This window comes from Falco punctatus (assembly GCF_963210335.1).
Source record: "Falco punctatus genome assembly, chromosome: 12".
Taxonomy (NCBI): domain Eukaryota; kingdom Metazoa; phylum Chordata; class Aves; order Falconiformes; family Falconidae; genus Falco; species Falco punctatus.
Genome location: NC_137592.1, coordinates 2,697,273 through 2,724,374, shown reverse-complemented (window position 1 = coordinate 2,724,374; position 27,102 = coordinate 2,697,273). Strand labels below are relative to the sequence as shown.

Here is a 27,102-nt window from a genome sequence, read left to right as displayed (position 1 = left end):
TAGCCCCTTCCCTGCTGGTGGAGAGTCGCTCATTTCTTCCTCTGCTAATCTGATGAGATAAAAAACCCAACAAACACATAGTCAACCTTCTGAAAGACCAGAGCATCAGTTGCCGAATCCCCAGCGTGGGACAGCAGGAGTGTGGGGGGGTCACATACACCATTCCCCCTTGGTCACACGCTCAACTCCACTGAGTTCACTCCAGTGAACTCAATGGGGCTGTGCCAGAATAATGGTGAATTTGTCTTAATAACTGCCCTGGAAAATGCACAGCTGCAGAGGCTGGCTGAGAGGAACGTGGGCCCCGTGACCCCTTTGCTACTCCCACATGCCAGAAAGCGTTATCAGCCCCAGTCCCTTTGCATGACTGCAGCACTAACTGCTGCTGTGGCAAAGGTTACCTGTGTGGCTGCTTGTTTTCTAAAAACAGCTTGAAGTCAATCTGCTCCCTTCCATACCGGTCAAACCACATTTTCAACAAACTGACCTTGAATCTCTTTCAAACTGAGTGGCAAATATGTTTGGCGCACACTGCTGCCAGCCCAGCGCAGGTAAAACTACTTCAGGCATCCAACAGCTCCTGCCAGCCCAGGACAGCAAACGCCTCTGCACCCAGTCAGATAAACAGCAAAAGGGGGTGCTCTCAGAGGAGCTGAAATGCTACTGAAGAAAACGGAGAAATTAGAGCACAGAAGGCAAGCTGAAAGGAGCACCAAGTGTCTAAGGCTGCTGCTGGGCGCTTAGTATGAGCGCAGCCGCCTTGGGACAGCCCAGCCGTCAGCAGCACTGAAATCCTCCCTGCTGAGCCCAGCGGCGCACAGCTTGCTCTATGCATCACCACTGTTCGTGGATCCCTGTAATACCTCAAGCAAGACAAATTAAGGATGAGTCTTAATCCCTAACTTCAAAAGCTCTGTCTCCGGCAGGTTTACGTCTTTTTTGATTTTGAAAGTAATTTTTCCAGGTTAAAATTATTATTTTTCACTATAGCAAATGCAGCCAGTGTGCACCCTATGTGAAGCATTGCTAAACACACTGACTCAGACAAAGATCAGCTGAGCGTTGCTCCAGGCGCACACCACTTTTGCTGATAACCAATTATGCACAGCTTCCCAGAGCTCCCCAGATCGTAACCTACGTTAACCATGCAAAAAGAAAACAGAGCTTCCTTTCACAGGACGATATTCCCATTTACTGCAAGTTTTCAGGGTGCGGGATATCACTCTACATTTTCTCTTAGATGCAAGGACATGGAGTTAAATAGCCAGTAATATTCACAGCTTCACAAATTCCAGCCATGCCTGGAAGTTTTTCAATTGAGGAAGATGCCTGGCAGAATGGCAGATGAGCTCCTGTGACCAGAATGTGGTGATCTAACAAGATTTTATCAGGAAACAACATGAATGCATGCACTGCGATAATCTTCACCACGTTACAGTAGCAGACAACCAATTCTGAACATGAAATAATTCTAATACAGGTCTAATCTCTGTTGTTTCAGGCAGGCTTGAACACAGACTTATAGAAAATAACTCCCCTATACACAGACCCCTCAGCAGATCAACAGGACCAAGCAAGAGCTCCTTCAGTCACCCTAGAACTGCCTTGAGGAAAAGAACACCACCAGTGGCTCCTGGTCCTTAAATTTCCTGTCCAAACTGAGGGCTGCGTGCTCAGAGGAAGGCTAGGGACTACCGGCAGCCTTGGGCTGCGATCCATGCTGGGGAAGGACGCTGAGGTTGGGGCTTGTGTGCTCCTGAGAGCCTAGCAGGACCCCACACTGGGGCGACAGCCTCGGCTGGGACCCTCCGTAGGACTGCTGGCCTGCAGGGCTGTGGGGCAATGCACATCAGTCAACTGATGCAACGCTAAATATAACCCAAAGGAGGAAAAAAGCACCTCTGTGTATCTGTACTGCATCAGCTGAGGAGAGAAACATCTGCTCGGGTAAACACGAAATTATGGCCTTTTCACATGGTCCCCATACACTCTATATTAGTACACGTGGCAGTAAGAAGCCCAAAAGAACAATGCCTAAGCAATGCCTAAGCATGCACAGTCAGGCACAGAAAGTCTACATTAAAGTGTATCGGAATCGATCAACAGGGAAGAAAATTATGGAAGGAGGAAGGAACACTCACTCAGGAGGACTATTGGGTGTCTCTAGAAAAAAGGAAATAAAACTCATTTCAATATTCAAGTGTCCTATGACTCCCCTTTAGCAGTAAGGCAGTAACACTGAACAGTTGTGCTGCTTTTCTCCAGCTGCAGGTAACGGGTCAGGACTGAAAATGGGGGCTGACGAAAACGGACAAGAAGGAGCTTACTGTAGAAAACACAAGTCTGTAACACACGTGTGCAGAGGTAAGCAACAGCCTAGAATGAAACCTGCAGGAAGTCAAACAAACACACACCTTCGACAAAAAACACAAAACATGTGGGTCCAATGCTTAGAAACAACAGGTGAACTTTAAATAAACAGGCATCTCCATTTTTACTTCAATCTTGCAGACAGTTTAACATAGAAGAATGACTGCAGCTGATGGCTTTGATGCAAGTAGGACGTATTTGTTACGGTTATTTTATGACATGAAGTAATCTGTGGAGTGACTTCCCCATCAAAAACGGTGAGATTATGCCAAAGCTTTTACATGCTCAAACATGACTTGGACAAGAACCTGAATGCGAATGTTAAAGATGACAAAGCAACGAGGCGATTTTGTTCATGCTGTGTTTAGCTGGTGATTTTCATTAGGAGCAAAATCCTTGCTGCTTTCCCGACTCTGCTACACAGACACTATTGTTCAGAAGTCAGGGGTGTGTTTAGCAATCCATTCTCTTTTACTAGGAAGCACCGTCCGGCTTCTAAATCCTATTAAATATCTACCCTTCTCTATTAAACACTACAGCATGTGACTACTTTCACTGCTGAAAATGCTCTGAAAAGAAAAAAGGGAAAGCTACATAATGCAGCATGTGAAAAAACCCAATTCTGCTGCTTTCTCTCTTTGATGTCACTAAACCTCACTCACACAATAAAATGATGCACAGAACAATGCCCGGTAGCCAGCCAAGCATTACGGGGTGTGGAAGGGCAGGTCCCTTCATTGTCTTTATTTTTACACAGAGTTTATAGCAGTTTGGTGTCAGCAATACAAAAATAAACCTCCTGAAAGCCAGCTTCGGATTCATGTAGAAGGATGATTATGTTCATCTGTACAGTCTCCCACAGTAAATAAATGAAACATAAAAGCTATGTGGTTTAACAGATTAAATTGGTGGAAGAACTCAGCCTATTTCTTTTTTTATTATTATTAATTCAGAAGACAGAAGTGACATATATAAGCAGATTTAGAGAACATATGTGCTCAGCACTCCTTACATTGGTGCGAGCTATGTGAACTGCTTGTTTAACTTCAGGAAAACTGGAACACAAATTTGTGTAAATATCTCCCACATATTGACCACCAGCTCCTTGCTATGGAAAACACCGTCACACAGCCCGTTTCATAAACATTAACCATTCAGGTTTTTTTCCCCTGGTACTCTAGGACACCAGCTGACTTCTTGTTCTTTTGTATGAAATGTAAAGCAGCTACAGAAATGCAACCTTTCTAGTGGATTATTAAAATGGTTTAACACTTCTAGGTGCTGCTCTTGAAAACACCTACACCCATCTTCCGCTTTAAATATAACTACTCACGTTGTTGAAGTCCATTATGAGAAGAATGCTCAAGAGGACCAAGGCCTGATCCCCAAAGTGCATTTGGAGAAAGATATTACAAAACCATCCTTACAGCAAAATAGTAAAATTACAGTTGAATAAAAGAATAAATTTATGGCCTAATAAGTGTGCAGTATAGAGTTCAAATGGACCTCCCTTAAAAACCAGCATGAAAACCACCTCAGCGTTGTCAGCATTTAACTTAAAGGACACAAATGCCTTATGGCTGATTTGATGCTAGTGGTTTACACTCACTGCCATTTTTCCCTCTGCGTAAAAGACAAACCACTTGAGTTAAAAGGAGCATGGAAAAAGCATCGGCCTGTCCCAGGACACTGACTGCGAAATTCCCACAGAAGAACAATGAAAACCTGAGGTCACTGCACTATTTCAAGTACACACAATCTTGTGGGGTCTTTGCTGTTTCCTTTAAAAAACATTATGAGCATAATGCAGGGAAGTGCCAGGGGGGTTCTGGGGAGGCAGGGGTGTAGTGCTGTTGTTTTCCATACTTGCCCAAACCACTGTCTGATTGGCAGCATTAGTGAGGGTAAGAGGAAGGCTTGGCACAGGCACTTCTCTACATAAGGTCCGTGTTATTTCTTCCCATTTTCAGCAAACCCAGCAGAATGAAAGATTTTTACAGTGGATTCCCGCTTGTCTATAGGAGAAAAAAACAAGCGTAGGAAGAAGGAGTTGGTTTGGTTTTCTTTTATGACTTCTGTTATTCTCTTTTCCTTTCAGTACTCCTCCCTCTCCTGCAGGTAATGCAACAGTACTCACAAAAGACAACGAGCACTCTGCTATTTCTACAACTCAACTATGTGACCAGACTAGGATCCTCCTTATCTGGGTATTTGGAAATATGAAATTGTAACTGTTAACCAGAGATGAGTCAGTAAGGGATGGGCATCAGGTCTCAGCATTCACTGTGAAGACAGCAGAATGGATGCTGAAATCCATCTTTTACAGAGCAAACCCAGACACTGTGGAGAGAAGCCTAGAGAGGCATGCACCACTCGGGAAGAAGACAACTTGCTGGTGCTGCAAGACTGTGTAATTCTGATGGGGTACCAAGAAGAAAGCTGTTACCATGAGAGTGTTTAGACACTGGATCCCCCACAGGCTGTGGGATCTCCATCCTCAGGGATATTCAAATCTTAACAAACCAAATCCCTAAGCAACCAGATCTAACACTAAAGTTGACTCTGCTTTGAGCCGGTGTGCTGGACCAAATAAACTACTCGTCCAACTCAAAGTATTCTGTGATTCTGTGAATTTTAGCAAGCTTAAACAAGAATAGGACAGAAGACTGAACTGCTAGTATTCCTATGGAAACCCACTGAGGGATTTCAGCGAGCTCTGGGATCTTCTCTTTCATCTCAGGCACAAGTTGAGACATTACATGGAGAGAAAAGTCAAAGCTGTGGTATGTTTTGACCATGCTTCTTTAAAAACTCATTGCAATCAGAAAGAAGAATAGATGAAAGAAATGCCAAACCTTTGTTGGTTTCATGTTTAAATCTAATTTCACTTTAATGACAGAAAAGCATGAGTAGAAAATAAATAAATCTATGATGAATGAATTTAATCCTTTCAAAATATTAAACCTCTGTGCTAAGAGATGTTATCATTATAATTAATTGCTGTTAAATTATAATTTTCATTATCACAGACATTTTAAATGGAAGAACATGTATTTAAACAACCACTGTGTTGATCAGGGATTAATAGCAGTTGATTTCATAGCCTTGATGAACAACATGTTGAGTTCATCCAGTTTCCATGGTTACACAATAATTTACTATTGTTAATTGCACGCTGTATTGTAGAGTCAGATGCACTATGCTGACAGGTTGCCGACTAAAAGCAGAAACACCACAGGTAGGCCAGGCAATGGTTCAGCAAGCCTGAGATCTAAGCTAAATCCCAAAGGTGAAAGCTGAATGAGTAAGAGCAATAAAAATATTGTAGCTTACTATAAAAATTACTTGTATAACTGAAGGAACTATGGCATTTACAACATGCAGTTATTTCTAAGAAGGGGGTTTTAAAAATGCATGAATTTTAACGAGATTCAAAACAAACTGCTAATAAGAAGCATTAGAGCTAAAAAAAATCCCTAATCTTCTCTGGCTCTAATCTGCAAACCCATCATGCAAAGCACCAGCTGAAGTCCTGGAGTTGTCTCTTGAGACTGGCAGAATTGATGCCTCCACCTGTTTGCTTGCTTAAGAAAAGCTCCAGAAAACTGAACCACAATGTAAACTTTAACACACACATTCCTATCAGTCACTCAGTATATTAAAGTTCTTTTTCAAGAAATCCACAGGGCAATTAAAAAAGTAATAAATCTTTCTTTTCATGCCATACCTGTTTTCTAGGGACTTCTGAGGAACAAGTTGCACATACATTCTAATTCCTCACCTCAAAATTTTCCTGCTGGTCTGTTTGATTCCAATCCAAAGGTCATTTACTGATCTGCTTTGTGGGACAATGTGGCATATTTAACCAAAACCATTTTAGCCTTTGGAGTTATGCAAGAGGGGGGAAAAAACGATACCTTTCCAGCACAGTATTTCCTGCCCACGTGGTAACTTTCAAAGCAGTACCAGAAAAAAAAAAACCCTTTGTTTCAAACTCTCAGAGATGTCTCTGAGTTTTAAAAGGTGATGCAAATTTGAAGGAATTAGCTGGGTAAAATTATACTTTCAATGCTTGTATCTTCATCCAGAAACATCACTTGTTTTTCTGGTCTTAGAAGTGGACCTGTGAGTTGTACTGATTGTGCAATGCATTGACTACACAAACTGAAAAGCTCCACGTGGGTACAAAGTTGCAGCTTTTTGTTGAAGTTATCCATGAGAGCTCGCAATAATTTATCTTCACTCTACTTTAATTTTTAGCACACTGAGAAAATTAAGTGCCAGACATCATCAGCTCAGCATAATCAAGATATAAGAACAACCCAAACACTCCTGATTCAAAGTAATTTCACGGATGTCTCCTTAATCACACTGCATGTGGGCTCTATGCTCTGGGCTTTTCCCTCTCTCAAAGTGTGAAAGTGTTGTTTGTTTAAAAAACAGACTATGAAACATGCCAATTAATAAAGGAAACACAGCTTTCAGAAGTTTTTGTACTCTGATTAATGCTCCCAATTATCTGTTAATGTAATATTAATGTCATTAAAAAAATAATTCCAGTATTGATTAAGCACAAAACTACTGCAGATTTGCCTTACATATGCAAATAGGTGCTTTGAACTAAGACCATTTTTGTGTCTATACCCACTTACACACCTTCATAGCCAAATTACAGATACGCATGTGTACACAGGCATAAAAATGCATTTATGGCATCTTACACAGATCGTGTGTGCCTCATTTGTGTTCCTAAAGCCTGAGACATGACAACTCTCTGATTTTCAGGTCTCCAAACCTATGGGCACATTTCAGCCCAAGTCAAATGCACAAGACTAATGCACAGGAAAAAGCTCCGCGAATACACTTATGAATATGAAGTCCACAGTGACTTGCAGCTGGTGCCACGGAAATGTTTTTAAACATGGCAACAGGAGCTAAACCAGAAGGGAGAGATGACTTGTGTAGCACAGAAAACAAAAGGTGTTCTGGCATTAGGTGGTTCACAGACGGACACTTAACAACTGCTAGGAACCAGCTGGGATCAGCCACACTCAGGGAGACTGGAGGAGAGGCACAGGACAGCCCCGTACTCAGCCCACTGAAACGGGTACTGCAGAGACTGCACCACTCTGTCTAGTCATTCTGGTGATTCAGGAAAAATGGGGGAAAAGTCCCCTCTCAGCAGCTGTATTATCCTGCATTGCTTGTCCCACCCCTGCCATACCCAGCCCAGAGACAGCAGCTCTCCTGGAACCAGTGCAGAACTGTGTTTCATCCCTATGGAGGATGCCACTGCCAGGACACACTGCATGGCTAAAGATTTTACATATCAGGTGTCCTTAAGTGTTGTCTGTTCTCCAGGACAACTTGCAACTGCTTTTGTTTAGAAAAAAAAAAAAAAAAAAAAAAAAAGGAGTATCTGCAGTGAGGAACTGGCTGGAACACAGCTGGCCCCAGGCACAGAGAATACATAAGCATCTTTCAAGTGGCAGAGCATTATTAGCATCGACGTGCTGGTAAATATCAGTGCAACTCACCTGTTAGGAGCAAATGTTCCAGTAAGTAAGGATTTATATAATTTATAATTTACTATACCAGGCATCACTCTTAACATATTGATTTTAGGACAGAGACAGAGAGAGAAGCATTTAATAACATGTGAGCAGCAGCGGATTTATGGAGATTTCTGTATCTTGCTCTGTGAACTCCTTCTGTATGGACTAAGGTAATCACGTCCAGATGCAACCAGCACATAATCTGCTATTAGAGGCTGATGGATTAACAGTGCACCTGTGGAAGTGACAGCGGCCAGGACATCACCTAGGGAACAGTCAGGAAATTGTCTACGGGCACTGCCAATTCTCTAAGATTACTTCCTTGAGCTAAAAGTGAAACACAGCTTCCTGTTACCAGGCGAGGCCATGAGGATGAAATGCAACACTCACCCCACAGGGTGAACAAATCCTGTGAAGAGAGAGAGGGAATGGGGAACTCACCTCTGAGAAAGCAAATACAGCAGTTCCCACAGCCACAGCTAAAACAGTGCCTGACACCCTTTCCTTCTCCTTTGGGCCCACAATTAGAGCCTCAATCCAATTAGACATCATCCACTTAACCAAAGACCTGCCATGTACCCCATGGCTTTCATCAGCACCTCCAACTTTGGCGTGCAGGGGCATGGCACAGCCCCCTTGACACAGGGGGCGAGAGTGGGTGTACCCACCTGCACTGTGGGTGCAGACACTGCCATCCCAAGGAACTACTTTTATTTAAACAACATGAGACACAGAGAGGTTAACACAAATTATTGAACTCCCCATGCATGAGAATAACTGAAAGGTCAGAAGTTCAGAATGAAACGAACATCTGATGTTCCTAGACACCTCCCCTATTTATTCAGAGCCTTACTTAACTGCCATTCCATAATAGCTATTACTCATGTTAAATTGTAATGAAAAGCTAGTCACATCCGTGATTTCAGAGCAGTGTCTAATCATTATATTGCCAGACAATTTGGAAAAGCTGAAAAGAAGAACACACCCTGAAAGAAATGGCCACTGCACCACCCAAGTACTCTAGTTTCCCTGGAAATAACTGTGGAAAGATACTAAACTAGATGCAGAATTAATTGTTACCCAAAGTAAAACACAGTTAGTTGACTACAGATGACAGCCATGATTTCACTTTCCTTTTTTCCTGAAAACAAATCACAATCACATCATGTTTTCAAAAACTGGAAACACTGCCTGGACAAAATGAACACTAAGAACTGGACTTTGGGATTTTTTGGAAGGGGAAGGCTGAAGCCAACCATACGGGAACTAAAGAAGAGTCATCATTTGAGAAGAATGAAGGAGCAGGCCTGTAGGTGGGAGAGAAAATCCCACGAGCAAGTCCCTTGGCACTGTATTGCTGCGCAGTTTCATTGCCTTTAATGGGACTGTCTTGGTTTAGATTATCTGAGAAGCGCGATCCGCATATTGGCTGATTTTCTGAAGAGTTTGCCAAGACCTTAAGTTAAATTTCCCTATCTTTTTTAAACCATAGGGGTTTTTTTCCAAGAAAAATCTGGGAAGCTGGCTTTTATTTCATTCAGAGAACCTCTTAAATCTGTCTGTAACAGTACATTGTTTTGTTTAATCTTTGCAGGCATAAGGCCACCCCCCTTGCTTGTGATTACAATGCTGTGGTAATACAGTTAATTTTTGTACCTTGCCACTACACTCTCCTCACTGTCTCTTGGGTATGTAATTCTCTGGCTATTCTGCCTGAAAACTCAGTTCTGATAGAACTAAAACAGACAAGAAAAAAGAAGCCAACCCCCAACAACCAAAACAATCCTCAGAAACATATGCCTGGCCATTCTGACAACAGCCAAGGCAGAGATGTTTGCAGTCTCTGCAAGCCACCAAATCGGATTCCTGTGCAATGCCATTTGGGATGACACTTTTCCTGTTTGCTAACATAGGAAGCATTCAAAACCTGCAAATAAGAAACCAAATTCATGACCTCGTGCCCACTCCACACCCCCAGCCTTAATAGACTGTTATTAAAAGCAGTGCAGGACCGTGCATTCTGATATAATGTCAAACAGAAAACTGACCCTGTTCAATGTACGTTTTGTCATGTACATGTAACTGGGCCTGTGCTTTCAAGGGTTCCAGTTCATACCATTAGGAACAAAACAAACTTGACTGAACATGGAATTACCAGCATTTCCAGTTATCTCATGAAAAGGCCACTTGGCAACGCCAGATCTTTCACAAGACCTTTGAAAAGCCACGAACGCGGCCCCTAGACTGTGCCACAGCAACTGCCTGAGTGTCTGCTTAACTGTACTGTTCCCCTCAAAAACTGAAGGGCCTTTTTCTTTAAGCTTCTCTCCAAGTCAAACAGTGGGGCATTCAGCACGTCTACGAGACTGGTTAATATTAGTTTGGCTACAGTAGTTCTCTTTCAACAAAGGAGGCTCTCAGCCCGGGATACCCTCATTCCAGCAGCAAGTGTACAAGGCCTTTTGTGTTAACGTGGGTTCTCCCAGCCATCGCGACCTTAGGCTCCACATCAAAAGTCACAAGCACGAGTGCTCACCATCCCTCTTGCCTTTTCTCCTCTGAGAGAAGCGCAAGGACTCAGTTATATTCATTTTTAGGAGCAGCAAGCAATTTGAAGCTCACATGCCCTCCTTAATTACATGCAGGCTATCACACAGGACAGTAGAGCCAGAATTACTTTGGGTGCTACTGTGTTCTGTACGTGAATGAAATTACATGCTCAAAGCTGAGTTAAGAGCAAGGCCCTCCTCCCCAAAGCATCGGGTGGGGAGCACACATCATCCTCTGCTTCTGCATGCCAGGCTGCCACCTTTTCCTTGTTGCACTGAATCCCAGAGCTACTGAAATGCAGAGTAATCCATGGGTTTCTTACCTTCCCCATGGTTGACCCTTTACTTTGAGAGGGCTGATTTTGAGTTGGGAGGGGAGTTATTTACCTATTAATTATTAAATAATTTTCATCTTTGGAGTTATGTCACTTCACTTGGACAACACTGGGAAAAGGACCATTACCTGCCAGACACAGCTACAAATTTCCAAACTAAATTCCAGATTCGATTTTTTTGTGGGAAGGGCAAAGCAGATTCTAAACCACCTGACCTTATTCTATCTCCTTCACCACAGCTTTTAAAGTTTACAGAGACTAATTCCCAATATTTGGCTTAACAGTTTTCCCAAACCTGTCTATTCAACAAGATAAATTCATTTTCACATAAGGAAAAAATATGTCATTGTCATACCCTGCTACTTAATACTTCTCAGTTTATTTAAACAGGAACAAAAATACCTTCAGAGCCGTTAGTAACCAAATACTCTTTCAGTGAATTCTTACATGAAATTCAGGCTCCAAGCAGAAGGGGTGTACCTACCAAACCCCACATCCTGCGCTGGGATATCACGGAAGAGTAGTTCAGTACAGAGAATAGGAAATGGGAATTTTGTGAATCATGCTGCATATTCGTGATTTTATTTTCTTCACCATTCCTACGTAGCTTAGGTAGCATTTCATCCACTTTAATAGACAAAGCATGCATCCAACAGAAAACAGAAAGACAAAAGAAACGGAGAAGAGAAAGGAAGAAATCACAAAACAGATTTAAGGAAAAACTCAGGAATGAAAGCCTACCATTGTTCTGGCTTTTTATCACCACTTTCATCTCAGTCCATAGTCTTTTTTTTTTTTATTGCCCCACTCTCCACACAAGTTAATGGCAAAACCCACAATCAATTTGAATAGGGCTCTTGGATAGCAAAAATATTTGGAATAGGAGCCCGTACTCTTTCATGGTTACAACATGCCTACAAAACGTTGGGATGGTCTGTAATGTTTAGCTTATTTGAGACATCCAGTGCAGAAACACAAAAGGGCCAGTTCCTGTCCCAGCACAAACAGCTGCACTTCCACATTTGCAGAGCTATGGGACTGACGCCAGTTAAGAACATCATACAAATCATTTTACTGTTCTAACTCCGGCGACAAATCACCCCAGGGTATTCAAAATACCTTACTGTCTCATGTGAAAATATTTGCTTACAAGCTTAGTTTACTTCACAATTTCAGAGCCACAAAAAGTAACAGAATTGCCCCTTTTTAAACAAAATTCTGCTCCAGATCCTAGAGATCTGTTTTAAAATTAAGCTTCTTAAACACACAGTTAAAAAAATATATATTACAAACAATCTAAACAGAAACTGAAGAAAACAGACTACAAAAAGCCCAAGGCAACAGCTTAGACTTGTAAATTTTATGTTATTTCAGTGAGGAGTCAAATCCAATTTAAATGTTTACTTTCTCAACTGTATCAATACTGATCGGAAAAGTAGAAATACCTTACCCCTGTTCTTTCAACTTGCCTTCTGTACATTCAGAAGTGCCAAAACCTATAACCAGAAAAGTAAATTTCTGGAAATTTTGAAGACGTAAAAGAAATTTCAGAGCTTTTTGCAAGAGAAAGCAGGAATTGGAGACAAGCGTTGCCTTCAGTAGCTATGGGATTATAAAAACCTGGTTTATTCCTCTAACAATGAGAAATGTCTCAGTCATTTAATCTTGAGCCATGGTAACAGTTTATCTAGCAGTAAAGATAGAGTTGCCGTACTGTCCTGGATAGCCCTTCAAAACAGGGAAAATACAAGCTAACTTTATTTCTCACTGTCCATCCTGAAAGAAAGTCTTTCACGAGACCTTTCTGTTAAGTTTTCCTCAAAATCTCGTATTTAGTTTCATGGGGTTCTATTAATTGCAGGATTGGGAAAGAACAGGAGTGAAAGGTTTGAATACTTTAAGTTACTGGGTGTTTAAGTTTATCCTTCATAGACAAAATTATTCCAGAACCTTCTGCAAAACCTTCTTCTATGGGTTTGCTATACATCATTTAAGCAAACATTTAAAAAGCTCAGAGGCAAAGCTAGATAGTTTACATGTATTAAAATTAACAGACAACACACATAGATAGTTTACATGTATTAAAATTAACAGACAACACAGATAGTTTACATGTATTAAAATTAACAGACAACACACATGGTCACTGAAACATGGCTTTCACTTCTGACTGTACTCATGTGATCCGTCCTCGTCCAAAGGAAGGGCATGAAACAAATTCCCCATGCCCTGCTACATGTCATTTCACAATTTCTGCAATGTAACTGTAGGTTTTAGTTCTGGAAAGTGCAGAAATTATAAGGTGGTTCAGAGTAGCCTTGTCTCACTCTGATTCTCTGCATTGGTTCTGAGCTACAAGGGGATGTGCAGAGTTGAAATTTGACCAGTTGGTTTTATAAGTAGACAAGTGATTTGCTACAAATGTCCATTTTAAGGAAGAACCTGGGCATGTTAGTTACAACACTTGCCCAGTCATTTCCTCCAAGTAAACCCCTAAATTAAACACTCAATTAGTTGGCAAGAACGTCTGTATAACCTGCAAATTTGAAATATTTCTAGACAGAGAAGTGTTTCACCAAAATGCCCTAAAGCTGAGTCTAAGATTCAGATAAGTTTGCAGGAATCTTTACATTGCAAAGAACAAAGGCCCAGCTGTCACAGAAATGCACACTTTAGTGGATCTGAGAGGGTGAAGTAAAAAAAGTACCCATGTAAACCAGACATATTTCATCTGGAATGAAATTCAGCCTTCCCTGCATTTCACCTTTAACAGAAATTACCATGACAAGAAGTGCCAGTGACCAATTTGGTAGGCAAAGTAGGATGTCCTTCATTCAGTAATCACTGCCTGTAGCTATGCAGGTCACCGATAGAAAGAGACTGAAATCCTTTAAAAAGTAAATCTTGCAACAGGGAAGACAGCTGTTGAAACTGTCTTTTCAAAGGTCACCCATATAACTTCAGAGGATCCTGGGTGCAGCAGCCTAGCACAAGACAGTAGTTCAGCAACTCCTGCAAACCTGTCAGCTCACAGTGGGAGCGCAATGTTTATCCTTGGGCATAGGCAGGGATGTGGGGATAAAATGTTATGGCAGGAAAAGCTGTGGGGAAGCCCTGCTTCAGATAGAAAAACAAACAGGAAAATGTTCCTGCTGTTCTGCAGCCTGGATGGGAACCAATCTATGCATACAGATCCCAATATTATCGAAGCCGATTATCATTGACCACTTAAAAATAGAAACCATGTGTGTGTCTCTTTATGCCAAACTGGAACCCAGACCAAACCTATTTGGATCACTGCAGATCAAAGGATTACACAGCCAAGGAGCTCCCCTGCTGAAGAGCACTGCTATCAGAGCAAGGGGTTTGCCCCAGACTCCCAAGATACTCACACAATCGCATTATGTTTTCTGGTGCAGGTAGTGCTGTGTAGCTAGTCAGTCTTTCATCTCCATGAAACAGAGTTTGGGGTTGATCTAAAGCTGGCTTGAACAACTGCTGGGAAAGACAGCTCACTTTTCCTAAAGGCTTATTTCAGTGCTCACTACATTAGGTGTCAAGTTTTTCAAACCATACTATTTCTAACATGGCTCAAAAGTAGTAACAAAATAAGGTTCCCACTAAAAATGAACAGTTTCTAAACGGAAAGGCAACATTAAAAAAAACATAAAATCAAAATGCACCACACAGAAGGGTACATCACAAATCTCCTTTGAAAGCTGGCTTTCCTCTGGGGATTTATCAGGAGCACAAATCTAGCTCACCCCCATCCCCCAGGATTTTACATTTGTAATTACCACTGGAAATTTCACACCTAGGGCACAGCATTAGAGCTGAGACCCAACTTTCCAATGACACTGCGGGAGCTAATAAAGTCACCAAGCTACTAAATGCCAGAAATCTTAATAAATACCACTCTGTCCTGTTAATCAGGTGGTAAGAAGGAGCTCATGAGCAGTGATGATCACAGCTTCTCTGGGCTGGTGGCCTCTTCCCTCCACCTTAGCTGTGGAAGGTGATTCAGCTGCAGGGATCTCCTTCCAGACTCCTGGCTTGCATTAACCTCTTCCTGCCAACTCCTACAAACTTGCCAAGCCAATCCACAAGACTGCCTGTTCATGTAGCACAGGTGACAGCCTTGGTTTGCAATTATAACATATATTGTTTGCTTTTCAGTTAGTTCCTCAGCTGAGCTGGACAAATTTTCTCCACTGACGCACCCTGCACAAGCTACATGGCAATGCATTTGCCACAAACAAGTTTTGGGGTCCTGTCTTTACCTGCAGAGAGCTACTCCAGCCCTGCAACAGATCCCTTTCTACTGAGCAAGTGGTCAGGAGAAACAAAACTCCACACCTAGGTTTAAGAAGATAGCAACTGCTGATACTATCTCTCCCTTATCATTCCAGGACTAGGTGAGCAAACATAAGAACTTACTGAAACTTAATAAAGGAAACGGAACTTGCTAAAGCATTTTTCTCCCCACACCTTTGCTGACATTCTCACGAGCACAAGGACTGAGTACGCTAATCATCTTGATTATCATACACAAGACTTCAAGGTTTCTTTTGACACAAAGCCTCAATTCACTCGCAGGCAGCATTGTCTTCTGCCACATCCTGCTTCACTCTGGCCCACGAAGGCAAACAGGAGCTGGGATCTCCTGTGAGGCAGCCCCTTTCCCAGGTGCAAAAGAAGCCAGTCTGGTCCCTTTGGCGCAGTCCCACAACTTGTGCTGGCTTCACACCTCAGTCGGGCAGGGCTGGAAAATCTGCTTTAAACACTCCTCAAGTTGAACAACTTAGTTTCCTTACAATCATCACTTCGAGGCATTTAAAAGAGGTGGAATGTAGGAGTGCCTAGGTGATCACATACGATCTGAACTTGCTTTATCCCTAGCATTTTGGCTCCTCTTCTCATGTGAAGTTGCCAGTGCAAATCTAAGATATTGCCTTGGGAAAGGGGAGATCAGACAGGGTTGTTCTCTGCTCATTGCTGATTCACATTCCTGCTTCGCACAAGGCCTGAGCACTTTCTCTCTTTATTTTAGTCAAAACAATATGCTCCTAAGTGCTTTTTTTGAGGAAAACTCCCAAGCTTTACTAGATCTGAACAGTACCTTGCTAGAAGCTAGTGCAAAGCTGTGGATTCACATGAAAACTCTAGGAACTGTGAAAAATGAGGGGCAAATTCAGTGTGGGAAGAACTTGAGTAGAGGCTACAGTAAGCCTGTATGGTGCTAATACTAGTGGCTGCTCTAGAGAGCCATCCTACCGGAGGCAAGAGGGGTGAAACACAGGTATAAAGGGGCGAAACGCAAAAATAAAAAGGCAGGAAAACTTCAAAAGGTACTTTTTACTACAGACTGAAGGAGGTTTGAAACATACCTGCTCTTACTTGTTTGTACACCTCCACAGTGAAGAAGGCAAAACTGGTGATAAATTTGTAATTTAAAAATATTACATATATTCAGCTTATCCTTGCTAGGTCTGAGTCCAGATGCACTGAGCAATGCCCAGTGCTGCAGAGCTCCCAATGTTTTCACCAGTGCCTTCTAGCAAAAGGACAATAATCAGCTGAAAATTTTACAACTACAAATCAATGGCTTTTTAGATGTTCTACAAAGTGCCATTAATCCAAGGAAAGACATCTGCATTGGCAGAATTAAGCCACCCTCTTTACCGCACACAGTATTTTGTAAGGTCATTTAGCGTTTTGCGGAGTATATAGTGCATAATTTAAAACATTTCCTGTACCTAAGCTCCACCCTGAACAGGATCATTGGCAGAACTTTTTTTCAAGCCTGCCTCCCTTCTCTGCAGTGTAAGTAAATAGCTATGGGATGGTCTACTGCAAGTCCTTCCTTACAATTGCAGGTGAATTCACTGCATTTTCTCTCTTTTGTTAGAGGAAATTGCAGTACATTTAGGGAAAGCATTGCAAGTTTTTTTTTTAAGTCAACACAGTGCATTCCACTGAAGGGAAAACTCACTTTCTGTGCTTTCTACACTGCAGCCTGCTTTCCTCTTTCAACGTGATGTCAACACACAGATAATGGATTCCTGAAGCAGTGACCCTGAAAATGATAAAATCTGCCTTCTTTAGTCTGCTAACTTAACCAGCAAAGAAAGAGGTGTGAGCCACTTTTCTTTTTTCTGTGCCACAAACTTACCTCGTTCTTTTTAAAGCAAGTACTGCAGCTTAAGATCTGACAGATGTCCAAGATAAAGCCTCTAACGTAGTTCCTCGTGCAAGTTCAGAGCCTGGATTTTCCATGCCTTGTCTGAGGAATGTCTATGTTGCCAGTGTTTAAGATGCTGTCATTTTATCTTATTACATCCAGTATGCAGCCATTACTGTGAACCCGTTCACAAGATAAACAAAGTATTATGAATGAAAGATATTTTTTTTCCCTCCCTCTCTAAGCCAACAAATAGGAACATTCTTTGCACTAACCAGGCTCTTCCTCCCTCTCTGACAGGAACCGCAGGACCACACTTGTGGCACAGACCAGAGTAAAATAAGAAACATGCACGGGAGGGCTGGACTTCACTGTACTCAGGCTGCTCTCTGGGATTCTTTAAGGAGTCACACGGATGTAGAGAAGGACATTTGGTTTTGGTTAAGAATTCTTTTTTATTTTGAAACTGCAGTGCTAGAGTTCATTCATCGTTGGGACCAGCCTTACACAGAGAAATGACAGCATGTTTTACCCTGTCTGATTTAGAGAGTTGCTGGGCACAATCCTCCTCCACAGCACTGCTAATAATTTGGGATTCCAGCACAGGTCAGAGGCCTACCCTTCAGAAAGGACACGACCATTCCCCAAAAGAAACCTCGGTTTTCTCACACAGATAGATAATTTAATGGGAAGACATTAAAGGACACTCTCCCTCTCTAAAATGAGAAATATAAATGAGAAATATAAAATTAAGAAAACTGCTAATGTTAAAGTAGGTTCATGCTTTCTCAGAGATCTACAATGTGAGCAAACTAATTTGTTTGGAAATTCTGCAGCTGTTCTTCCTTTGAAGAACTTAAGCCACCCGCCATCACAGGAAGTATGCAGGGAGTTAGAAAAGGCTCACGCTGCAAACTGCACCCAAACAAAGCTAGGATTTTACGACGAATTTTCAGAGTTATGAGTGTATTTTATTTAAGGATAAAATAAACAGAAAGACCACATCCTCCCTCCCCCCCCTTACTGTTCTAAGCGACTTGGGTTAGTCCTCATCTGTAATGCTGAATGGCTCAGAGTGGGACACGCACCCTAATGCTGTGTAAGACTCAGGACACCTTCAGTGAGATAAAAGCCACACGTTTTCCTATAGCACCACGTTTGGCCTCTCTCATTAACACCTTGATGCAATAAGAACAAGCCCAGACTAACATGTTTACAGGGATCATATCATAGCAACAACTACAAAAAAAAAAAAAAAAAAAAGCACGGGCTTACCTTGTAACTGCTTGAATCTTCCTTCTAACTGATTATAGTTATACTGTACTTGAGCTGCATATCCTGGGGACAACGGCCCGGGCATACTGCTTGATTTTTGTAATTCCATTTACAGGTAACACAGGGATATGACGAACTGCAGCATAAAGGAACCACAGGTTTCTCTACCATACATCTGAGTAAATCCCAGCTCCTTCAGTAGTTTGGCTTCGGTCCCTAGAGAAAACGCTCTCACTGAGCCCTAAGTAAATAACAGCTTCGGTTCAAAATCCATCAGTGTGGGTTGGCGGCAAGTTGTCTGTAATGGATTCAAACTTAAAGCACCATGAGGGTTTTTTTTTGGTGGTGGTTTTTTTTTTTTTTCCTCCTCGCTCCACTACAGGCAACTCTCAAGTGCTCAAATCTGGTTTCAAACGCTTGCCTGGCTCTGGCGAATCTAAATCAAAAGCAAGCCTGCGATTCAGCCCAAAGTAAAAGCAGCATGGAGCCACACGCTGCCGTCCCTGCCAGCGCTCCCAGGAGCCGCGCACACCTCAGACCTTTCTGCCGGTTTGTAATATAATCAGCAGCCGCCCGGCTGCGAGCTGATGTCACTTGATTACCATACAGCACCGTGGAGGAAACGAAGGCTGTACCAAGGGCGGCGGGGCGGCGGGGCAGGGGAAGAGCGGAGCCTCATGCAATGCCGCCGCAGGCTCCTCCGCTGGGGCAGGCCGTGCTGCTCCGGGCCCAGGGGCCAGAGGGGCAGCGGGGTCTCCAGCCCGCCGCTCCCGCCGTCCCGCAGCACATGGTGGTACTTTCCCGAGCAAAGCTGGTGGAATTACAATCTTTTGTTAAGAGCCTCATGTAATGGAAAAGTCTCAGATTACTATCACATGAAAAGGAGGGCACTTTATTTATCTGCAAGACTATTCACTTGAAGTAACACGCGCACACAGAAGCACTCATTCAGTATTCAGAAACAGACGAGGAGGGGACACGGAGAGATGTACGCTCCAGCACACTGGGAACAAACGAAAGCTTTGTGAAAAGGTTCTTTAAACAGCCAATTCCTGTCGCTTCGTTTTATGTTACTTGTCGATACCAAGGATTTTGACATCTCCTATGCATGTGGCTCCTTGCCCATTTATCAGTGTGCTGGGTGTTACTGCAAGAGTAATGGTTGTCTGGGCTGTGCACTGGAGGGGGAGGACTGTAAAGTAAGCCCAGATGCCTCACCTCTGACTAGCACCTTAATACCCTGCTGTAATATCAAGGCACACAACAGCAGCAGGGCTAGGTACTGGAAGTCAGTACCTGCAGACAGAGGATGGCAGTTTTCCCTCAGGGGCATGAGCTCCTAGCCCTCACTCGTTCATAAGTGAAATGAAAATGTCAGTTACACATTCATATTCTCAGTATGTACCATTTGCCTGTTCATTTTTAAAACTGCTGTTCACACAAATGTTTTTTTGTCTTGCATTTCCAAATTCCTTTCCAATGGAATCCATGTTCTTTTCTCCTCCCACTCCATCCCCTCATTAAACATTTCAAAATGTTGCCTTTGTTTTGATACTGTTGTTTCACAAGGTTTTAGTCAGATAGGAATTTATGTGAGGACCTTTTCTGTGGGAGAAGTGCAGTCCACTCCCACTGACTTGCTGCAGACCTAGCTCCTGCTAGGCGTCAGGTGGAAATTCAACCAGCTGTGACCAACACGCCGGGGAACAAACTACAGGAAGTCCAACCAGCAACACTTCCAATTTAGGGAGATGTGATGGAAGTCAACACTTCTCAACTGAAGCTGGGGTTTCCAAAAACACACCGACTGTTGAAAATGCCTGGCACATTGCTCCCGAGGTCATAAATACACTTAAAATATTTATGGCTTTTAACTATACTGTTTTACGTAAAGCAACAAGGTAGCCCTAGTCCAGAGTTGCTTGTTACGTTGATTCAGAAGGGCTTTTACTAGTGTATTTCAGTGAACTCCTTCAGATCAATATAGCTGTATTTACACAAGACTTTCAGTACTACAGCAGACCTCAAGTAGAGCCTAAAACGTTTCTGAAAGTTGGCCTTCAACCTTTTCAGCACTACCTACACTTGGCCACTAAAGGCTATTCAGCTGCCCAAGCCAGAGTTTCCAATGTCAGAGATGAAAGCGATTGTCCACAGGGGCTGCTGAACCACCACTGTACAGGGGACCCCATGGTACTGCAGGCTCGTGCCCCGAAAGCATGTTTGTAAGGCAAAAAGGGGATCTGAGGAAGCACCTGCACTTGTCACCGCAGCAGGCAGGATGCTGCTCTCCAGACAACAATGCGCTGATATGACACGGCGAGTCCCTGTTCCTGCTAAACCTTCCCCTGATAATCTTTGTACAGCCAGCTGTCCCCTCCAGCACGCAGGGACCCACACACTGCAGTTGCAGCCATGGGATTTCCAGGCTAGGGTGGGAGGGAAGAAGGGCAACACAGAAATATAAATGGCTCCAAAATGTACACAAACAGAGCTCGGTAAACCAAGCCGTTAATATACAAATGCAAACGCCCCCAAAGCTCAAGGAGCATGTTTTACCCAGCACACAAGTACAGGCTTATTTCCGTCCCAATTTTTTTTTTTTTCCTGCAGCTTTCTACCAACAGCAGCTTTTGCCTGTAATGCCTGACCTATGTTATAATTAAACGAAACCCTTCCCCTCAAGAGCAGGCAGGCAGGCAGCCAGGCCCTACCTGCAGGCATATCAGCTTATTACTGTCCCACCTTGAGCAAACAGGTGTTGCTATGCGAGCTCAGAAGGTAAAACTAAAGTCCAAGTGACTGACAGGAGAGCTGGAGCATTTTTAACACCATGAAGGACATAAATCAGGAGCCAGGAACTTCTCCCCAGCTGAAAGCTTTCCCTACACCTTTGGCAGGCGACAAACTAATGCACGTGGCCATTATTAAAAATATTAAACTGTGAAATACTACAAAAGCAAAACATTAAAAACTAATCATTTGGCTTTGACCCATTTAAAACACAGACTGGCTTTCCCCACCCGGTCATAAAACATTAACACCACATACATGAATTTACACTTTAGATTGTTCAGTGTGGAATAACTGAATCTAGTAAGCTTAAGATTCCCAAGAAATACTGAATAAAAGTTAGGGTTTGAGGATTATTTTTTTTTTCCGTGTCCCCTCTCTGTCCCTCCCAGTTCTGGCCTGCCCAAACTAAATGCTACTTTAAAAAGAGAAGGATTTGCAGCAGGTATGGAGCACTGCAGGCTACGCAGCGAGCAGGGGGTGAGCTAAAGGAAAAGGGAAGAATCAGTGCTTGAACTAAGCTGATTTTGCTCAAGGTCTGAAAAAGAGACACAAGACCCTAGCACAGTGTGGAGAACTCGGCAGCACTGGCTCTGAAATTCTGACCTCATTTTAGCTGCCGTCTAGCTCGGCATTTGGGCTGAACAACAGGTCCCCAAGCAACAGATGTGACAGACTTTGTTAATGATCCTATCAGCTCCTGGGGATGGCCCTGATCGCCAGGTGCTGCTGACTCATCTGCCAAAGCATTACTGCTGCTTTGCTGGGCCTCTGGCGTACATTTCGAAGGCTCCACTTAACAGGTTGGTGGTAATTCTGTAGAAAGAGCAAAGCAAAATGGGGATCTGTCTGTATTTGTGAAACGCTACACCATATGTAGCAGGGCTTCTTAGAAACGGGCATCCTGCCAGTTCGCATTTCTGTTTGAGTCACAACAGTCCTAATACTACATTCGTTTGCTGTTGACTCCAAATTAGTAAACCTAAGACTTGCTTATTGCTGTTATGTTGCAAGGCATCAAATTGATCACATGGCTGTCACATGCACAAAGATGGTTTTTATACCTGGTTTCTACTAATTTTCTTGGTTTCTCTGTAACTGACTGAGCCCTTGACAATACTGACTGGATAATATGTTATGGAGGGGAATTAATGCTGTAAAGCCATAGATCAGATAATTTTTGAGCACTGGTCCAAGTGTAACTGATCAGTTCAACACAGTTTGAAATTCTCCATGGTGTAATTAATCACTGATTACAGCACTGCAGGAAAATAAGGGCCAAATCATACATTAAGTTTAGTATAGCAGGGAAGTAGGGGGTTTTGTTGGGGCTTCCCACCCCCAATTTTGTTCTCACTTTTTTCCCCCCTATAGCTGTGAAATAACTTTTGCTTGCATTCTTTGAGCGGTACCTCTCTCATAGGACTTGACTGGTAACGATGGCTTGCATTGCTTGTGTGCTTGTTAAAAGTAAATAAAAACGCAAATGATTATCCACTTACCAATAATGCAAAGTGTGACTTGGTTGCCATGATCAGAGCTTTGCAAAGCCTCAAGGAGAACAAGAAGTTAATTATAAATGTACAAGTAACATCTGGAGGTTAAGCAGGTGCTTACCCCAGAACAGAAAAATATCTGTCCTGGGATCTGTCTTTACCTGGCTCTGAAAATTGCTGCTAAGTGAACACATTCCTACCACAAAGAAAAAAAAACACGTTTCGAAGGAAGAAACTAACGTTAGATCTAGGAAGAATTACTATCCAAATTCCTAATTATCAATGTATCTAAGATGGAACAAAACTATTCCTTTCCTCAGCCAAAAGAAATCACTTAAGAAAAACTTTAGCACATCCTCAAGAAAAGTATAAGAAAAAAATCCCTCTAAGAAATTTATGGCCAAGGATCCAGCTCATAACTCTCTTGCAGGAAATAACCAGTAGGTGCACAGTGCTAATATTGGTCACACAGCCTCACTAGAATTAGAATAGCTAGACATTCCCCATCGAACCACACTATCTTCCATCAATCAAGTCAACCAGTATTGGCTGGCTTTACTGGGTCAACAATGAAGATAGTAGGTGCAGCGGGCTCCGTGTCCAGAACAGACCCACCCTCAAAACATGTTCAACTTAATGCGTGCATGAAAACCCAAGAAAGCAATACACAAAATGTTCCCTGGGTGCCATAAAACAAATGCATGCTTTGAACTGTTGTGTTCTGAAAGATAGATGTGATTTTACAACTCCACAAAAGACAATTATCCTTCTAATGGGAAGCAGAATGCACACAAGAGCTTACAATAATTACAAGTCTGGTTAAACATCACCCTTGTCTTTCCTCTTTACTCTTACTTGCTTTTGTAAATTCTCTAGTTGGTGACTAACTAGAAAAAAATTACAAGATAAAAAGGATGATTTATTAATGTAAAATACCACAGAAATCACATAACATTTGCTCTTCTCCTGAAAGAGGGTAAAGTTCTTACACATCCCCTCAGCGCCACAGTTAAGAACCGAAAACTCATACTCACATTTGCCTTTCTTGACTTCTCTGCTGCTACTCCCGTCTACACAGTAAACACAGAATGTCTCCCTATATATACAACAGAGTAAGGAAAGACGGAGTTTTCTGTGGATTGTTCTAGAATGTAATAGGAAATAGTTATTTTTATCATATTGGACAATTTGCATAACATTAATCCTGAAGAATTAGCTCTTTTCCCTCCAGTTTGCATCTAAGATGCTGGAACACAGAGAGAAGCAGCCCACACACTAAGCAGAAATTAGCGCGCCAACTTAATTACCTCTTCTGCAGGTATTAGCGGGAACAAGAACCATTCATCTTATAAACCCGCCATTTCCTGCAATACTTGGCAACTGTCTCAGAAGAAGGTGAAATAAATACAAACAAGACAAGAGATCTTCTCCTAAGTAACATTTCCACTTCAGAAAGCATTTCCATTTTTCCTGTTTAAAGGTGATCCTAGGTCAGTGGCAAATACCATGGCATTTGGTCCTCCAAGTCCCTTCCAGCCATATTCTCTGTGACTTACATGGGCTTGAGAAAGCCGACGCAATCAAAAGCAAGGGAAAGAGGCAGATTAAAAAGTAGGAGACAAGGATTTTTAATACAGAATGGTCCGTTCACATGTTTTCCTTTTGCCAAGCCCGGGCTGGCCTTCCAGCTGCTCCGCACCAAGTCCCAGGCACAAACCAGCTCTGGGCTCCAGATAAACCTGTACGTTGTGACGTCCATGACCCAAGCAGCATGAAACCTTTGGGAATCTTTTCACAAACCAGGCCAGAATATCAATTTATTACTGAAACTGGGTCAGGTCCACATGGTTTCAGGTTTCAGTTTACAAAAGTCCCAGATTAACAGGAAAGTTGACATTACTTTTGTAACAGTATGTCCTTGCTAACTGCAACAGTGGAACGCTTGCCAGGGGAGCCACAGAAAAGCACTACACGAGGCACTCATGTTTGGAAGAAATCATGGTTTGCATTGGTTTGTATTCCAGTCCGAACGGGTTCTTCTGAACTGTGCTGCTTCCCATACTCCATGAACTCATCAAAGCAGGGAAGCCATCCCTGAAAAGCTGTAGTAAATATATTCACAGGTTTTGGTCATGGCCTACGAAATGCACTCCATTTGCTCCCTGACTTAGATGAATAACCCTTAAAAATTCTATTAAAATCATGCGTGGCGCACAGGTACACACTAAAAATACTCTCCTCCTGTGAAATTTTTGGCATGAAAACACTTCTTGATTTTCATCCAGAAAATTCTTTATGAGTTTTAATTGTGTTTTTTTAGAAGCCGGAATTTTCATTGCCTCTCCCTCCCTGCTTTCCTCCTCTATCTGAATTGCATCTATGTTTATATGCAGGAAAGAGAGAGTTTCCCACCCTCCTTTTGCTTTTCATCCTTTTGTACTGTTTTCTTCTTTTTTTCCAGTTTGACCACGAACACAGAAGATGCACTGCTGCTACACCATTATCACTCCAGCATGAAAATTCAATCTACTCCTGAGCAAAATGGTAATTGGGTGAAAGCAACAAGCAGAACACACCAATCTTAAAAAACCTCCATAAGCCAGAGTATTTATTTCAACTATTTCCCCTGCTTCACATAGCTAGAACAGAAAGTGTATAAACTGTATTAATGTTCACAAATTGTGACCAGCTGCATTTCCATGTGGTCAGTTTAGGGGAGACGGATGAAAAAATACCTCTCAATTTTGACAGTTCCATAACTGGAGAGGCTTGAGCCCCTAAATTAGAAACTTCTGAAGTTAATTGGGCTCCCTACAGAATTTTAGATCCTCTTATACCTAAGCAACAAAGTTCCAGAAAAGCCAAAACAGTACAGGTTTGCGTTGATCCTGTAGTTCACAGGAAATGAAAGAGAAGGAAAATGTAAGGGGAAAAAAAATAATTTTTGGAAGCTTTTTTATAAAAACAATATACTTAATGCAAAAACATGAGCTGAAAGCCTCATTTTTAAAGCCAACACAAAAGACACATCTCTCTGTTTATTTTCAAAAACCTTCTTTCGTCGAATCTCACCCACAAAATTTCCCCATCTGGGAATTGCCTGTCTCTGCAAAAAAGCTTAGTTATCAGTTGACAAGTACTAACTGTCTCAGACTCATTCCAGAGCAAAACATGTTTCATTTTTATATTACACATAGAAATTATGCACTTAGATGTAGTCAAATACTGTCTACGCTTAACGCCCATCCACCTTAAAGGCTTAGTAACATTTAAAGGAAGCAAAGCTTCAAAAACCAATCATACAACATACAAAGTGGTTGGCAAAAAGTAGCGTTTGCATTGCTTGATAGAAGAGTTCAAAACTGTTACAAAGAATGCTAGAAACTCAAAAAGTGGAACTTGGAAGTGGATTTTCATCACCCTCTCTACTTGTCTGGTCCTCATCCCTGTTCCTGTTCTTTCTGCCTCTACCGCATCAAGACAATTTGTCTCAAGGCAATCTGGGTTTATATCTCTCCAGGATATTACCTCAAGATAAGAATCAAAGCTCTGATCTGAGAGAATGATTTCATCCCTAATCTTTCCCCATTAGAAGTGCTCCAAGGTTAACAGAAATTAGTAAACATTTTTGAATCCTGTATTGAATTTCGCTTTGCAGTATGCTCTGCTAGACATTATTTATACTTCAGGGAGTGCTTTCATGCAGTATCCAAGCAACAAATAGAAGGAAAAACACGAGGCACATTGCAGATTTGGCTGAATAAATAAAATAAATGCAGAAACATCGCTAGTTAGATGCTAAAGACATGAGATGAGAACATTCTCTTCTACATACGCATTTTTTGTGGAAAGACTTTTGGATTACAGGCTCATGACCAGGTTTTGAAATGTATCCACAGCCAAGCTCATCCTTGATAAAAGGCATAATTTAAAACAAAAATAAAATATTGCCATTATTGGCAAGTTTCTATAAACAAGAAATCTTTCCCATTAAGATGAGTCAGCAAAGTATCCAAAATCAACGTCATCAGTTCAACGAAGGGTTTCATAGTTTCTCTGTATTGTGTCCCTAAAACATTGATTCCAACAGCAAAGAACATTATAGTCTCTTCAGTCTTCAGGTTTTGCGTGATGGGCTGCTATGGGTCAGATTTCCAGCTGGTGTAAGTCAGTATGGTCTCACAGAAACCAAGGGAGAATGCCAGCTTACACCAGCTGACAATCTGGCTGGTAGCTCTCCTCCAAAATCATCAGCCTCAGCATGATTTTATCCCAGCTCTACTATTGTGCCTGGCTTAGCTCTCACCGACTATATGGAGGGTACCTCACAGCGAGTATTGTTCCCTTCCTTGAGCAGCTGGTGCAGCCAGAGCATTTTACCCCCCTTCACAAATCCTACCCTGTCCCTCCCTGCTTGAGCTGGTGCAGAACGCTGCATCTCACTCATCTCAGTGTTGCAGGCAGCCAAAAGCACGTCCCTCAGTGCTTTTCCTCTTTACTGATGCCAAAACGAAAAATAAAATAGACAGGAGAGAGCTGTGCTGTGCC

At 42.3% G+C, this 27,102-nt stretch overlaps 1 protein-coding gene across 5 annotated transcripts in view; it reads right to left on the bottom strand.

Annotated features, from left to right (window-relative positions):
* Positions 1-27,102, bottom strand: part of SPTBN1 (spectrin beta, non-erythrocytic 1) — a 135,958-nt gene that overhangs the window by 59,837 nt on the left and 49,019 nt on the right. Inside the window, exon 1 of one of the 5 annotated variants that reach the window (XM_080408357.1) lies at positions 18,266-18,844. The exons of 3 other annotated variants lie outside the window; for them this stretch is intronic. In XM_080408357.1, coding sequence (XP_080264483.1) covers positions 18,266-18,374 — 109 coding nt within the window. In that variant the 5' untranslated portion in view covers positions 18,375-18,844. Of the gene's footprint in view, positions 1-18,265; positions 18,845-27,102 lie in introns of those variants that run through there. One more of the 5 variants, XM_080408356.1, reaches the window with a different exon arrangement.